At 33.2% G+C, this 17,814-nt stretch overlaps 1 protein-coding gene across 6 annotated transcripts in view; it reads right to left on the reverse strand.

The window, feature by feature from the left end:
- Positions 1–8,165: 8,165 nt before the first annotated feature.
- Positions 8,166–17,814, reverse strand: part of Pms1 (PMS1 homolog 1, mismatch repair system component) — a 74,888-nt gene continuing 65,239 nt past the window's right edge. For all 6 annotated transcript variants that reach the window (XM_071618987.1, XM_071618986.1, XM_071618989.1 and 3 more), the window contains 3 exons: positions 15,694–15,824; positions 11,373–11,533; positions 8,166–8,507 (listed from right to left, as the gene is read on the reverse strand). In XM_071618987.1, the coding sequence (XP_071475088.1) occupies positions 8,340–8,507; positions 11,373–11,533; positions 15,694–15,824 (460 nt within the window). In that variant the 3' untranslated portion in view covers positions 8,166–8,339. The remainder of the gene's footprint in view (positions 8,508–11,372; positions 11,534–15,693; positions 15,825–17,814) is intronic.

Consider the following 17,814-nt stretch of genomic DNA (forward strand, 5'->3'; position numbering starts at 1 on the left):
ATCCTTCACTGTTTTTTGTTATTATGTTGGTAGTGCCAGGGATCAGACTCAGGGCTCTTGGCAAGCACTCTATCACTGAGCTACATCCCTAGCCCTATCCTTTGCTGAAGTGATTTGATATTTAATCAGACCCTCCTCTACATTTTTATTCCTCTCACTTACTATCAAATTGAATATAGTTATTTGTGAACTTTTCTCTCTTAATAGACTAAAATATTCACAAGGGCAGAGATTACATTGTACTTAATTTTGAATTGCCCTGTGTCTGGAATCTCTTAGGGTATTTTTGATAGATGTTTGGTAAACACTGAGTAAATGAATATTTTTAAATATCATTTTTTTATTGTTGTTGTTTTTATTTTTTATGTGGTGATGGGGATTGAACTCAAGGCCTCATGCATGCTAGGCAGGTGCTATACCACTGGGCTATCTCCCCAGCATCTGAATATTTTTTTAAATGACACTAAAATCATTCCTTTTGAAGGAAGTAAATTCATATTTGGAAATGATATTGACCAGATTATATTGTTATATTGTGTGCATGTACAGATATGTAACAGTGAATCCCACTCTTATGATTAATTATAATGCACCAATAAAAATATGGAAAAAAGAAAAAAGTAAAGCTTAAAGAAGAGTGCCCTAAGAAACTACTGTTTAATAATCAATAACTAAAAATCCCCAATAAAATATATTAAAAACCACAGTAAGAAGATAGTACACCATGATCAAGTGGGTTCCATCATAGGGATGCAAGTTTGCATCAACATATGCAAATCAATAAATGGAATTCACCACATAAATAGAACTAAGGACAAGAATCACAAGATTATCTCAATAGATACAGAAAAAGACTGATAAAATTCGATACTCATTCATGTTAAAAATGGTGGAGAAACTAGAAATAGAAGGAACTTGCTCAACAATTATAAAGGCTGTTTGTGAAAAATCTGAAAGCACTTTCTCTAAAATCAGAAATAAGAAAAGGATGTTTTTCTCACCACTCTTATTCAACATAGTTCTTGAAACTCTAGCCAAAGAAATCATGCAAGAAAAGGAAATTAAGTGAATACAAACAGAAAATGAAGAAGTCAAACTATCTATTTGATAAAAGCATGATCCTATACCTAGAGAACTCAAAATATTCTACCAGAAGATTTGTAGAGCTGATAAATTCAAAGTAGCAAAATATGGGATAAATATATAAAAATAAACAACTTTCCTATACATTTCAATAATAAATTTGCTGAGAAAGAAATCAAGAAAACTACTCCATTCATAATAACTTTAAAAATAAAATACTTGGGAATAAATCTAATCAAAGAGGTGAAAGATGTCTACAGTGAAAACTACAGAATGCTGAAGAAAGAAAATGAAGATCTTAGAAGATGGAAAGAACTTTTCTTCTTGGTTAGGCAGAATTAATATTATCAAAATGCCCATACTACAAAAAATGTTATACAGATTCAATAAAATCCCTATCAAAATAACAATGACATTCTTCACAGATCTAGAGAAAACAGTCCTTAATAGGTAAAACAATTCTAAGCAAGAAGAGTGATCTTGAAGGCATTAATAATAACAGACCTCAATTTATACTAAAGAGCTATAGTAACAGCATGGTATTGGCACCAAAACAGATATGAAGACCACTGGAACAGAATAGAAGACACAGAGAAATTCACATAGATACAGTCATCTGATACTTGACAAAGGTACCAAAAACATGTTGAAGGAAAGATACCTTTTTAAATAAAGGGTGCTGAGAAAACTAGATATCCATATGTAGAAAAATGAAACTAGATCCCTATGTTTCACCCTGCACAAAAGTCAACTCAAAGTGGATCAAAGACCTAGGAATTACACCAGAAACTTTGCATTGCTGGAAGAACACAGGTTCAACACTCCAACATTGGCATTAGCAATGACTTCCTTAACAAGACTCCTATAGGTTAAGAAATAAAGTCGAGAATTAGTAAATGTGATAGAATCAATTAAATAGCATCTACACAGCAAAGGAAATGAATGGGAAGAGAGCTATAGAATGGGAGAAAATCTTTGCTACCTACTCCTCTGACAGGAGATTAATATCCAGAATATATAAAGAATTCAAAAAATGGAACACCAATCCAAACCAAATAAAAAACAAATAATCCAATTAATAAACAGGCAAAAGAACTAAATATTCTCAAAAGAAGACTTCAAATGGCCAAGAAATATATAAAAATATGTTCAACATCCCTATCAATCAGGAAAATGCAAATCCAAACTACATTGAGATTGAAGATCCTAAAGAGAATGGAGATCCTAAATAGATCATAAATCTGATTATCTGATTTTCAATATATATTTGCAGTTAAAATACATGTTTAGGGCTGGAGTTGTAGATCAGTAGTAGAGTGCTTGCCTAGCACTTGTGAAGTACTGGGTTCGATCCTCAGCACCACATAAAAATAAATCAAAGGGGATGGGGTTGTGGCTTAGTGGTAGAGGCACTGGGTTTGATTCTCAGCATGGCAAATAAATAAATAAATAACAAAGGTCTATCAATAACTAAAAAATATTAATAAATAAATAAAGGTATTGTGTCTATCTATATTTTTTAAAAATGTATGTTTATTTCAAGAACCTGGCATTTAGTCAAAGGATTATGTGCAATCTTGCGAAACAAGTGTGATTCCCAAACCAGCAACATCAGCATCACCTGGGAATTTGTCTGAAATGCAGAATATCAGACCCTACACCAGATCTACTTAATGAGAACATGCCAAGACAGACTCATATGCACATTAAAGTTTGAGATGCATTACTTAGGCCACATGCTAGTACACACAGAATATACTCAAACTTGTCATCTAAAGAAATCTAGAATATATGAACTATTCTTCCATCTTTGGAGGCAGAGTGGGTTTACACATTTTATTTTTGTTTTTCATGGGGAAAGTAGCTGGGAAAAATAGCTAAAATTTGATTGCTCCAATGCAATCTCTGATAATTTAAAATCCATGCATGGTGGAAAATCTTGTTTTCATCTGGGATCAAGGGTCGTCACTACACATGGGGGGAAATACTTAGTATTAACAAATTTTTACATTACCAAGAAAACTAAGAGGAAAATATTTTTTTAAATGTGCAAAGAATTTCAAAATAGATAATAAGTTTCTTACATATATTTAGTGATTTATATGTAAAAATACATGGATTTTTCCCCTATTATTATTAGTGAAATACATAAAATGGATTTGGCATTATAGTATTTCTGTCTTACAAGTAAACTTGCTGTAATTTACCAATGTCTCTAAATAAAATGAAAGCATGTTTAAAAATAAAAATTTCATTTTAAAAGAAATAATAGCAAATTAACTTGTGGAAACATACCACTTTCTTCCAAAAATATGTTCAATCCATTCACAATTTCTTGCCTGTTTCTTCTTAACTCATCATTCATTTCTATGATCTAAATTTTAAAAATACAATTAAAATACTTAAAAACTATTGCATTTAATAAACAACTAGAAAATTTAGTTGACTTTAAAAAGCCCCAGACACAACCCAGATTAAAATTTAAACACTGATTTAGTAATTTTTTTTTAAAAAAGGGGATACTGTGTGGATTTTCTAGTCTGTGCAGAATTTATAAAGATTATCTAAACTACCAACTTCCTAATGTACAAAAGAAAGGCAAATAAGCCCTTATTCTAGTAATCTGCTGTCAGATGGAGAAAAGATCTCTTTTCTGCTTTAATTTTATTATGATAGGATCCCATGGGATCTAAACTGAAACTTCTCAAGGCAATGAAGGCCTCCATAACTCTCGACTTTCTCTATTTATTAACAGAGCTTTTATCCCATTCTCTTTGGATCAAATTGTCTGAATTTAACTTTGGGCAAAAGAGAGGAAGGAGATGGGAGGGGGTGTGAAGGCAGGTAACATGGTGGAACAAGATGGACATTACTACCCCAGGTACACGTACGACTGCACATATAGTATGATGCTACATAGTGTACACAATGAAAAGTTGTGCTGCAATTGTGTACAGTGAATCAAAATGCATTCTGCTATCATATATACCTAATTAAATATATATTTTTTAAAAAAATAAAAAATTGAATTTTTAAGTAGCCTGGTAACTTGGCTCTCTCAGCTTTTATATTTTGGCTAAAATGTTTGCAATCTTATTTTGTACTTCTTTGCTTAAAAATTTCATTAGCTTCTCACAGTCCTTAAGAAAAAAAAAAAAAACCAACAAATCCTTAAGGGCCTTTTCTGATCAAGTTACTACCTATGATTGCAATCCAACTTCCATTTATTCCATTCCCTGTGCTTACAAATGCACTGCTATATGATGTTATTCCTGCCTCGAAAATTCTTTCCATCTTTCTTTTCTGAAAAATTCCTTATCAATGTTATGACTCAGCTCACTATTCTACAGGTTTCTCCACATTGGAATTGGGTACCTTTGTGTGTCTATAGTATATACTACATAACCATAATCATAACACTAAGCATAAAGTATTATAATTATTTTGTTCCCTCAAGGAATATCTTCTCATTCAGCACTGAATGTAAAACTCAATAAATGTCACTAAATAAAGAAATCAATATACAACTAAAGTAAAGATGGGTGGATTTGTTGTGATTTTGAGTACAACTTGAGCAGGATGAAAAAAATTGACACCCCCCCACTCATTAATTTAAAAGATTTTATGAAAAAGTGAGCTAGTTTCAGAGGAAATTAAGAATGGTTGATAATAATGTGAACACAATTCATTGAAAAAAAGGTTATTTCAGATTCTGCTGATAATATTCAAGATAATAAAAAGAAAGAAAATTGGAGACCATGTTCAGCATCTTAATTTCAAAGATAAAGAAGTGATATAACAGCACAGTCAGGATTAGGTCTCTTTTTTTTAATTTGTATAATTTATACATCTTTTTGCATATGTATTTTCCTTTTCTATTTGTTCTTTTTTAAAAAAATATTTTTTTAGTTGTCAATGGACCTTTATTTTACTAATTTACATGTGGGGCTGAGAATCAAATCCAGTGCCTCACACATGCAGAGTAAGCACTCTATCGCTGAGCCACAACCTCAGCCCCTCTATTTGTTCTTTTTAGTTATACATGACAGTAGTTTATTTTGACATAGTTATACAAACATCGAGCATGTCTCATGCTATTTAGGATTCTAGTCTTGTGGCTGTACATGATGTGAAGATTCACTGTGGCGTATTCATATATGTGCATAGGTAAGTCATGATAGATTCATTCCACTATTTGCTATTCCTATCCCCTTCCCTTCTCTTCATCTCCCTTTGTCTAGTCCACTTAACTTCCTATTCTTCCAGTCCCACCTTCTTTCTTTTCTTCTTCTTCTCCTTTGTTTTTTGTTTGTTTATTAACATGGTGATCTTTAGTGGGTCAGAAAGAAAAATATATGGGCTTAAAAAAATGAACTACAGATTATTAGATAAACTTTGATATATGGAATAGGGTAGTGATTTTCCATGTGTGGTTCTTTGATTAGTAGCATTAGCATCACCTGAAAATTAGCCAGAAATGAAAAATTTGGGCCCTTTCCTAGATCCACAGAATCAGGAACTTTGGGCACAGTGCCTAGCAATCTCTCTTAATAAACTGTCCCAGTGATTCTGATGTATCCTCTTTTTTTTTTTTTGGTATTCTCAATTTTGATAACCACTGGGACAAGATTTTCAAAGTTAGAGAAAAGATCTTTATATTTATGTGTAGTAATTTAAGGAGGAACAAAAATTGTGATTCCAAATCAACTAAACATAGAGAACAACCACAAGGCAGCAGTGAAGGCTTTTAAGTAATTTTAAAGTTTAGGTGAGATTACTAAAAGATTTATAATAAACAGCTCTTGATTATTCAGGTTTCTGAAGGGAGAAAGTTGTTGACAATCTCAAGTTATCTTGTATTTGGTTCTGGAGTGAAATTTTTTTTCTGTACTTACCTTTCTTTGTTAATGGTAATATTAACATTTGAAATGGAACTAATGGAGTACTAAAACAACTGTGTGCATTCAGGTAAATCATTTAATCACTCTAGGTTTATATTTTCTTCTGTATAAAATTGCTTGGATAGCCTCAAAGATTCTTGTTCCTCACTATGAATCTATGAACACCGGTTGTCCTAAATACTCCAACTCTTAAGAACAAGTCCAGTTATTTAAACATTTTAATATCATCCCTGGTATTTTAATTTGCCTGGTTAAGTTAGTGATCAACACTTGGATGTCTCTTATGCATTGTTTCCTTTGCAGCAGGTACTGAGAAGAGTTAACCTGTTTTCAATCTTAAGTGTAGACCCTAACCTGTGTTTATTTAAGCAGCTCAGGCTCCCTAATCTCCTTCCAAAAGAGACCAAGAGAATCTTGCAAAAATATAATGAGAATAAGAGATGAGTCAAATGTTTGTAGAGGGAAAAATGGGTAACATTTACATTTTTAGTTAAGAAATGAAGCTGCAGTGAGGTGGATTCTAATTACTGCAACCTCAGCCACAAAATCTGGATAAAATCAAAAAGAATTAGACAGCTAATAAAAACAACAAAAATTTTGTCCTTCTGAATTCAGGCCTAACATTTTCCAGTACATGAAGTGAAACTTTGTAGTCATGGTTGCACCATGCACAGCCACATTTGGCCACATTTCCCATAACGCGTGGGCCCAGGCGAGGCCTGCAGGCCTCATCTCCACATGCCTTGGACGGCTGTGCCTTCAGCCCAGGCCAGGATCCCAGCACCTTGGGTGTCTGGTCTCCATGTACTGCTTTTCTCTGGCTAAGTCCTCTAACACCAATGCCTAGACAGGACCTGCAGCTGAGAAAGAGGCTTTTGTCTTCCTGGATGTCCCCTCTCTACCTCCACCAGTCCTCAGGTGGCCGTTACCTCCATCCTTGGCGCCAGGGCCTCCCCATCACCACCTGCTCCGGCCATGTTGCCCCGCGGGTGGTGCTGGGGGGAGGGGCATGGCAGGGTCTTGCGGAGGGACGCCCACAGGGTTTTAAGGCCTGAGCCAGCAGGCCCATCAATGTGGAAGCAGCCCCAGCGGGGCCCCTTTGCCACACCAGACTTCCCCAGAAGACCTTGCAGCCCCAAATCTACCCAAAGAAGGACTCCTCAAAGTTGGAGTCAAGGGAGTCTTTCCTTTCATATTCCCCCTCACCTCCAAACGCCTGTACTTTGTAGACCCAGATGATTCACTAGGGCCTATTTCTCATGGCAGTGTAACAGTAAAGAACACTAGCATGGGATTAGTCTCAATCGCACCTGCAGTTGGGATTCCTTTATGAAGATTAAAAAGGTTATTGTTGGACCAATACAAATTATATTGAGGGGAATATATATATTCAGGGCTGGCGCAAATGTATAATGTAATTTTTGTCATCCTGTGTTTTTCAGTGATCAGCTCTTCCCTCTACTCAATTACTGAGAATTACTCCCAGGAAGATGTACCAAATTTATAAAAGGAGTAATAGGGGGTAGGGGGTAGTATTTGGGTCAGGGAAACTGGATGACTTTGGCAGAAGAGGAGGCTGGGGTAGGTATAATTCCAGGTAATACAATTTGTATCTCAACATAAGGGTCTTGAGAATTTTAAAACAACCCATGAGAATTATGCAACATGGTGTGCGGAGACACTGTATCAAGTAAAACATATCTTACTTTATACAACAAATATACTAAAAATCATGTTTCAACTTTTTATAAAGTATGTATTGGAGCACTGTGTGATCTGGTTTTTGAAGAAATGTACAAAAAAATCTTAACCTAAATTTTATGTTAAAAATCTAGATCTCTTCCCATGTTCTCTGACAAATTTGACTTCAAAGTCCAATAATTATCCTAAGAGGTAGCATATCTAATCTGTTACTCCCAAGATGGAGGTGATAGGATTTCTAGTTACACTCTTTCTTTTTTCCACCGAACTTTATTTTATCACTTTCTCTCAACTCTCCTGTCTCTCCATCCTACTTTAAACAGGATCGACAATTTCTCTTAGATACACTGAGTAATATGAGGAATGAGTGTGAAATGATCCTACACAGGGCTAACCTAAAACTACCACCCAGGAATATCACTTATTTTCTAATGTGGAATCTAAAAATTATTATGAACGCTGGTCTTGAGAATCAAATGAATAGTTTATATATATTTATTTAAGATTTTTATATTTTTTGAAACTTTTTTCTATACAAACAAGCCAGTGGATCCTCATTTATAAAATAACCATTTGACACACAATACAAAAATGGTTTAGAAATGGACTTAAGAACATATTGATTTTAACAGTAACTTATTTTCTTAAACATATTTAATCAAGATGTTGTGGAAGATGCGTTAAATGATGAAAAAATGGGCGACCATGAACACACCCTTTAATTTCATTTCCAAATTGTTGCTTCATTCTACAGATGATATCTTGGATGTCCTCTTTTGATAAATACATGGGTAATTGTCTAGATAGGCGCACTGCTTCTCCCTGTGAAAAGAAAGTCATATATGCTTTACAATGATATATCCTGATGCAGAAAATATGTTAAGCTAGCAAGAAGACAAATAACTGATTATTTTCATCTTATTAATTTGCTCAACATTTATTAAGTACACTATGTTGTGGATTCTGAAGAGGTAGTAGTGGTGAAAAAATTAGATCCTTGTTTTTGTGTAATTTATCTCCTAGCACAGGAAACAATACAAAAAAGACAAAATTTTGGTGAGGAAATAATACACAAAATTAAACTAGGCAACATCATAGTAATTATGTGGTTGGGAATGGCTTAGTTGACAAGGCATTAAAGCTTCCATTTAAATAAACTATGCTACAAAGATCATGATGCAAAGGAAAGCATCACAGGCAAGGAGAAGAGAACAGCATGTTCAGTGTGGGTACAACATAGTTATTAAAGGGAACAGACAAATAAGATAAGGGAGTTAGGCAGGGGCACATCACCTCTAAAATGGAGTGAACAAATGGGATTTTAATCTGAATGCACAGTAAGTAATCAAAGAGTTTTAAAGTAAAAGTCAACATGTGTTTCACATTTTAAAACTGACTGGCTGCTGAGAAAAGTATGGTTTTAGGCAGGTCAAGAAGAGAAGAGGTTTCGCTGACAATCACCGCAGTCCTGATGAGAAATTGTGACTATAAGTGATAACAGTTTGAGATGGAGAGAGAGATAGATTTCTGACATGAGTTGACAGTAGAATCAAGAAGACTTGCTGATGGACTGGTTTTGAGGCATGCAGAATTAGGGATAATGTCCACAGATATGATATGAAAATGCTGATTTCTGAGATAGGTTTGGGCATAGTTAGCAAAGCTAGCTTCTTTTTAAGATTAAAAAAGATTATTTTACTTTAGAGATCTTAAATTTTAACATTCTCCACTATCACACACCCATTATTTTTCCAACTCTTTTCCAACCTATTCCTTTGTTCCAACTAAGTCTGCTCTTTTCCTTCATTGTGACATTTAATATTTCCAGTCTCATTTTCCTGATCCACCAGCACCCTTCAGTCATCTTTCCCTCGTTAAGGTAGGAATACAAAATGAAATATTAAGGATACTAGCTCAGCAACCTAACAGTTTCTTATATATAATGTGTTCAGATTTGTCTGACTCATTTTCTGTCTTTCACTGTATTCATTTTACTAATCCCTAACCTTGGACAAATTCTACTACACACTGTTGGAGAGTGTGGTCCTAGCTGGTTCCAACATAAATGTTAACTCTTATAAGTCCTCAATGACACCTGGAAATTTTCTTGTTCCTCCTTCATTGACCTTTTTATAGTACCTAAAGCTCTGGCTTTCAGATCTTTGCTATTGTACTTAAATTCCTAACCCCTTCACTTACAGCAGATAACTTATCTTTTATATATTAAATATACAAGTATACCTAAAAATATTTTCACTCTTCTTCCCCTCTTTTGCTCTTGATTCAGTTTCTCCTGTTGAAAACTTACAGCCTCATCCATGTGTCATTTAGAACTTCTCCTCTCCAATCTTTTATTGTCTTTTCCACCAATTTGACACAAACATGTTAAGCACACTCTTTCCTTCCTTTCACTATCAGCTGATTTACTGCCTATTTTCCCACCTCTATTCCACCTGTAGACACTGGCAAGTGTCAGACATCCCTACCACTTTGCCAATTTGGCTGTCTTCAAGATTACCACTGCCACTTAGCAGCAAAACCTGAGGGTCTTTTAGGAACTATTACCTTAGTCAGAATGCGCTATTTCTTATTTTTTAATGACTTTCTTTCTTTGACTTTAATATCCATCTATCTCGTGGTTCTCCTTTTACTTGCTTATCTTTTTAGACAAATATGATATATATCCAAAAGATCTAATATTAGCATACATAGTAACACAGTCAATATAAACGTTTATAGTAACATATTCACAACTGTCAAGCTATGGAACCAACCAATGGATAATTTGGTATAAATACACAATGGAGTCTTACTCAGCCATAAATATGAATAAAATTATAGTATTTGCTGGTGAATGGATAAACTGGAATTATCATACTAAGTGAAATAAGCCAGACTCAGAAAGCCAAAGGTGCAATGTTTTCTCTGATATGCAGAAGATAGTCAGAAAGGAGGGGAAAAAAAAGGGTGAAAGGGAAAAGTAGGATTCCACCAAAAAAGAAGGAAGACTAGTAGGCTAGATGAAATAGACTGAGGGGGAGGGAGAAGAGACAGAATAAGGCCAAGAACAGAAGAATAAATCTAACCTAACTTTCCGATGTACATACATGAATATACCACAGTGAATTGCACCATCATATATATCCACAAGACACTAATCAAAAAGTAGGAAAAATTAAAGTAAAATAGCAGAAAGATCAATAGAGTAGAGGGAAAAGGGAGACAGAGAGGAGGGGAGGGAAAAGAAAAACCTGGGACTGAATTTGGGCAAATTATATTCCATGCTTTTTAAATTATGTCAAAATGAATCCTGTTGTTATGTATAACCAAAAAGAAACAATAAAAAATATAAAGAAAAATAAAAAACATATGGTATAAGGTTGAGCAATTCTGTATTCATTCTAAGGAGATAATTTATGGATACTAATAAAAATAGAACTTCACTACAAAATATCTTATCCATGAGACTCTTTCTCAATATGTACGCAAGGAAAATATCCATAGAGAGTTCACCACAACCTACCTATTACATAAAACTTTTAATGAAGTCTTTTTTAAAAAAATAGTGTTTCCTTCTTGCAAAAAATTAATCTTATAGAAACTATTATCTTTAATCCACTTATTATTTTATTAAGAATAACTAAGTTTCTTAAAACCTAGCCAACCTAATAATTTAATAATGCATACCTCTAAATAACTTATCACTTTGCGAGGTCTACATTCATAAATTTCCTTTGCATCTTTGTTTAATACAGCATTAAGAATTTCTTTTAAATCCATTACTCCATAGAATGGAAGACAATTAGCCATTCCTTCTATTTCTAAGTGGTTTTCAGTAATGGAAACACCTAAAAGAAAAAAATAAAAATTCATATTATAGACACAAGTTAGTTTAGTTAAAATTATATTCCAGACATGTCATTAAAAAGAAAATCACTGTTAAAACATTTAGTTAACCTTCATCAGAATTTAATAGTCAGGACAAAGTTTTGTTCCTAAGTTGGAGAACAAACAGTAATTTCCCATAGGATTTCACATTAAGTCATAAGAGCTCATTGACACCACATGTGCTTTATATAATTTAATTTAATCTCAGTTACTGCTGTCTGCTCCTTACATTTTTTTAGAACATTTCTTACTTTGGAGAGAAAATGAAGTCCCATGATATTTATTAAAATAAAACTGATTTAAGTGTTTTAGCAACTGCTCCTCTTCAAGTTCTATCCCACAGTTTTAATATCTAAGTTAAAGATCTGAATTATTTCTGTGATTATTTTAACTTACAAGTCATAAAAAGTCACATAGTAAATTATTAATATATTATTAATTTGAGGAAATGAAATACTAATGCTTATTCAAAATATTTTACAAAAATATGTAAAACAGACACGTTATCTATAAAATTATTTTAAATAATTTCATAATTAAAACTAAAATAAAAACTACACGATTGATTGGATGTATAGCTGAGTAGATAATTCATAACAGTACATATTTCAAAGCATCATATTTGGCTTTAGAATACATGCTTTTTATTTAGTTCTGTCTGTGTAATGATATTTTTAATATGGATCTCTATAACATGTTAACTAGAAGGAAAAAGTCTAAATTGGGGCAAGTGGTAGCTATCAATGAATTAATTTTAAAAAAGAAGTGTAATATAACTGGAAGAGTTTCAGATTCTTGAGCTTCAATAATCTAATCCCTAACCTATTCTGTTACAGTGTAGTAGTTCCTTGAACTGGATGGTAGAGGCAATGGTAACACACTAAACAGAGCAGATATTCTAATGTTTTTTTCCAGGTAATAAATGAAGAATAATATAAGATGATACACTACCAAGCATTAAAGGATGAGACAGAGAGTTCAAAGGGAGTTTGAGCAGCAAGGGGAACTTAAATGGGACTAGAAATAGTATACAGATAGGCAAACAGGTTCTAGCAGAATATTCTAGTTCTCACTTCTTTTACAGATTTATATAGAAATGAAAATATCCAAAAAAAAGTTTTAAAAAATTTTTCCTATTGCTAATTTTATAATATAATTAGACTGAAAACTCTAATCTTAACTAAATTTGCCCTGGAAATCTATTCACATTTTACAGAATTCCTGATGGATATGGGTTAAAAGTATTTGGCCACAAATGAGGAAATTGAGCAATACTTAATTTCTCTGTTTACAAAATACAAATATGGAAAACTTAGAGACATAAGTTTCCCTAAAATCCTGTGAAATGCTTCTCAATTTTCAGGGAAAATGAATACATGGTTTGATAAGTTTTCACTTCCTAAAGTATGAAATTCTTATGGAGCAGAACAGAAAGCTGTTCTCATCAACAAGCCAACTATTTAGGGTTACATTAAGAATTTTTTCCCTCAAAGCTAGATATATTCTTTCTCTTTCAAAAGCCTTAATTTTTATCCAAAGATGTTTTGTGACAACTGGCAAAATGTCAATTCAAAATTAGTACAATGTAACAAAATTCTCATTAAATGACAGAGAAATGGTCCTTAAGAAAACACAATACAGGGATGGGATTGTGGCTCAGTGGCAGAACACTTGCCTCTCATGTGGGAGGCACTGGGTTCGATCCTCGGCACCACATAAAAATAAATAAATAAAATAAAGGTATTGTGTCCAACTATAACAAAGAAATATTTTTTAAAAAATACAACACAATACAAAGCAGGGGGAGACAAAATGATGATGAAAACATGAATGCCTTTCACTTGATCTGTTACTGACAAAGGAAATAATGCTGATGATAATCTATGTCAAGTTAATTTCAATCAAATCAAGTCAGTTTATAGGTGATTATTTTAATCATTTTTGCTTCTTTGGTGCCATGCAAAGCACCTGGCATTCAATAGGATTTAACAGCCACTACTGATAAGTCAAGACCTAAGAGCATCTGTAACACAGAAACTTACTGGGTAGCTCAAAAATGAACAAGCTCTTAGAAGAAACAGGACAGTTATCCTAACTATTTAAAAAATATATACTGGGAGGACGGGAAAGGCAGCGGAGCACAACAGACACTAGTATGGCAATTTGTAAATCAATGGATGTGTAACTGATGTGATTCTGCAATCTGTGTATGGGGTGAAGGTGGGAGTTCATAACCCACTTGAATCAAAGTGTGGAATATGATATGTCAAGAAATTTGTAATGTTTTGAACAACCCACAATTAAAAAAAATAAAAAATAAAAAATATATACTGATAACACTTTTCATGAAAAAAAATGATGCCTGATACTAGTGTCACTTATCTAGGCAGAAAATCAGATTAGAAATAAAATACCTTCTATACACACATATAATTCTGCTTCAGACTTCAAATAAATTAAAAAGATACCAGGCACTCCAAAGAAGAGATTTCTAGAAGAACTAAAAATGACTCCAAGGCAGTTCACAGCAGGAGTAGATGATGGGAAGAAAAGAGAATATCTGAATACCTATGCCATTCCCAACTACAGTGCCCACAAGTACTTTGTAAATATCCGAATTGTAATAGGAAGACAATATAACAAATTCATTAATAGCTAGGTTCTGAAGGTAGACTGCATGGGTTCAAATCCTGGTTCTACCACTATGTCTTGGGCAACTTAACTTCTCCATTCCTTGATTTTTCCATATTAAAATGGAGACAGAAAAAAAAAACCAAACTTACTTCATAGGCTGTTACAGAGATTAAATGAATTAATACATTTAATCAATACTCTTAGAATAGCACTCTACACATAATAGTCATTCAAAAATTATTAGTTGTTGTTGATAAGGAAATTGTAAGGCCAAATGATTTTTCCAAAAATAGCAGAGTTGGGGTTTGGATATATAATCTGCACTCCATTTCTGAATAGCTAATATTGAGATGGGAAGTATGAACTTTTGAGTAGGTTGGTTTTTTGAGATTTTTTCTTTCTTTCTTTCTTTTTTTTTTTTTTGGTACTAGGGATTGAACCCAGGGGGGCATTATGACCTCTGAGCTACTTTCCCAGTTCTTTTTTCTTTTTAAAAATTTTTTATTTTAAGACATTGTCTTACTAAGTTGCTTATGGCCTCACTGAGTTTCTGAGGCTGGCGTGGAACTTGTAATCCTTCTCCCTCAGTCTCCCAAATCACTGGGATTACAGGATAGCTATCTTTAAAACTGCAAAAATCAAACAGTTTCAAGCTTGGAACATCAAAACATTTTCTCTATATACCCAGCTTTTGCACATGATCTTTATTTTATTTTTGTGACTCAGTAAAATTCTCCTTTAAAAACCTTTCTTTCATGGCTTTGGGTACAACAAGTTTAGGGGCAAAAATGATGATGCTGGAGTCATCCCTAATGGTGCCTTGTGGCCCTTGACACCAGATAAAGGGAAAGTAATAGGATAAGACCCTCCTGGGAGGTTAGGGCAGAATTCAGTTCAGTATGGAAACTATAAAAGAACAGAGAAAGGGCCAGCAAGGAAAACTGAATTCTCCTTAGACAGATAAATTTTCTTTTTGTCTATCTACCCAATGAATTTACATAGTAAGCAAAGAGGGTTATCAGTCTTTTACAAAATCCATGGAATCAAATCACCATCCACTCTCCAAGTATTAAGATGGCTGAGGCTGCATATCTATATGGTAAAGCAGTGCTTCTAAAAAACCAAAAGGAAATACCCATTTTTATTAAGCCATGCCAATAGACTACATATTTATTTATTTTATCATCTAAAGAAATATTTTAATAATAAGTGAAAACAAAGAAGGCAGTGTGAATACTGTCATACAATGGCAAAAATTATTTGATTAGTTAGAAAAATGCAAATGCAAGGTATTGAACTGAAAGAGATGCCAAACTTTCTTGTTTCAGGCAGAGGTGATCTTGAAACGTCGTTTTCAGAGAGCCAACAATGACTTTTAGTGAGACAAAAATATACAATGTTACCTGAAAATTATGAAACCCAACTATAACTCTTGAAACAAGGTTTGTTTTTCCAAATCAGGAAATATTAAATCACATTATCATACCTGATATCAATCTTATCTTGAAACCATTTGCTGTAAGACGAGGATCAGACAGGTAAGTTGACCCACTGTATCTTTGGTCATCTGTTGTCATTTTATATAAGACCTCTAAATAATGAGATCCATTAAGAAGACTGAAAAAGAAATTGTGGTCCTTTAAGTTATTAAATATAAAGATGTAAATGAGAAAATTTATGGAAAAAAGTCAATCCACAGATCTTTACAAAGTATTATTAACCAAAATATAAAGGGAAAAGTAGGTCTATGAGAAAGATTTTTACATTTCTGTAAATATTTTTTAAATGTATTTTTTAAGTTATAGATGGACACAATGCCTTTATTTTGTTTGTTTATTTTTTTGTAGTGATGATGAGGGTCGAATCCTGTGCCTCACACATGGTAGGCAAGTGCTCTACCACTAAGCTACAATCCCAGGCCTACATTTCTGTAAATATTTTATAGGATACCTACTGTATATAGTATACAGAAGGGAAGAAAAAACAAAAGACAATTCCTATCTTTTAAAATGTCACAAATTCAATGTGAAATTTTAAAAAATTACTAGCACAATAAAAACTTTATAAATAATACTTTTTTATACCGTTAAAAGAGATACTAACACACTGTGAAATTATTTAAGTGGCCAGTCCACCCTGTCAAATTTTCAACTGCTAGTCAAGGTTTTTTCACCAACATAGATTACACATACATTTATTTTTTTTCATGCAGGAACTTATAAATTTATCAATTCAAAGCTTGGGAGAGCTTCCTTTAGCTTACTGTAAGCATGGCATGTTTGCCAAAGGTGGCATGTGAGATGATTCTAAGCGGTATAAGCCCCAAACAAAATACTTAGAAAGCCAAAAATTACCTAGGATACAAATTGATCCCTCACATGGGTTTCAGGCTGCATAAGGGTGCCTCATAACATAAATCACTGCAACCAAAGTATCTGTTGGAGCTGATGTGACTAGTGACCATTTTCCCATTCATTCAATAAACATTTGAATGCCCACCATCCAGTAGATAGTGTCTTAGATATGCAAAGAAATATTTTATATTATAGTGCAGGATGATACAGTTTCATTAAAATCCTATACCCTTTGAAAAAGCAAGCAAATGTCTTTGCTTATCAGCTCTGAACAGTTAAAAAAATCCATTGGCTATGAGAGTAGATATATCACACAGAGGAGAATATCATATGTACTTTTTCTCATCTAATCAATATTCCAAAAATCAATCAGAGAGCTGGTGATGATAATAATGACAGAGTATGACAATTAATCATGCAGGCAACTGTCTACAGTGGAATCTTAGAACCAGTGCTTATTTATTGGCCATGTAAGTCTAGGTTAAGTTATTTAACAACTGTTGTGTGTTTCAGTTTCTGTATCTATAAAATATGGATGACAGTACTTACCTCATAAGATTGCTGCAAAAAAAAAAAAAAAAAAAAAAAAAAATCCCGAAAAATCATGAAAGGAGATAGCAAAATTTCTATCATAGAGTAAGTGTTCAATAAACCTTAGCCATTATTATTATTATGAGCTCTTACTTTATACTTTATGGATATCTAAATTAACTACACTTAGAGATAAGCTACACAACTTGCATTAAAATTCTGATAAGAAAACTGAATGCAATAAATAATTACCCTGCATTATGGGGTAATTAGTCCATGACTCAGTTTTGAAATATCTTCATCAGTAACTATGAGGGGAGATGACACTTTTCCAAAAAGGGGAAAGCAATTTTGAATTATACTTTGTTACTATCCATGCTCAATTAAAAAAAAAAAAATTTCAAACTATTATGGGCCCAAAATAAGTTTTTAATGTACTTCTTTTTGAATAACAGAATATTGTAGAGCAAAGTAATTTGAAAAACCTGTACTTTGCATAAGCCCAAACAGATTTTTGAAATAAAAATGAAAATTTACAAGCACCATTTAAAAAAGCAGCTAAGTTTAAAAATTCAGATGTACCCTAACTCTTTTTAAGGAAACAATGATAAAAGTATTACTAGGTTTTTAAACTGTTTTAGAACAACAAAAGGCACTGTTTTCGAATTCTTCCTTTGTCAGTTTCCTAAGCTAATCATAAAAAAATACTATGAAATATATTG

The sequence above is a fragment of the Marmota flaviventris genome, chromosome 11 (genome assembly GCF_047511675.1).
Source record: "Marmota flaviventris isolate mMarFla1 chromosome 11, mMarFla1.hap1, whole genome shotgun sequence".
Classification (NCBI taxonomy): domain Eukaryota; kingdom Metazoa; phylum Chordata; class Mammalia; order Rodentia; family Sciuridae; genus Marmota; species Marmota flaviventris.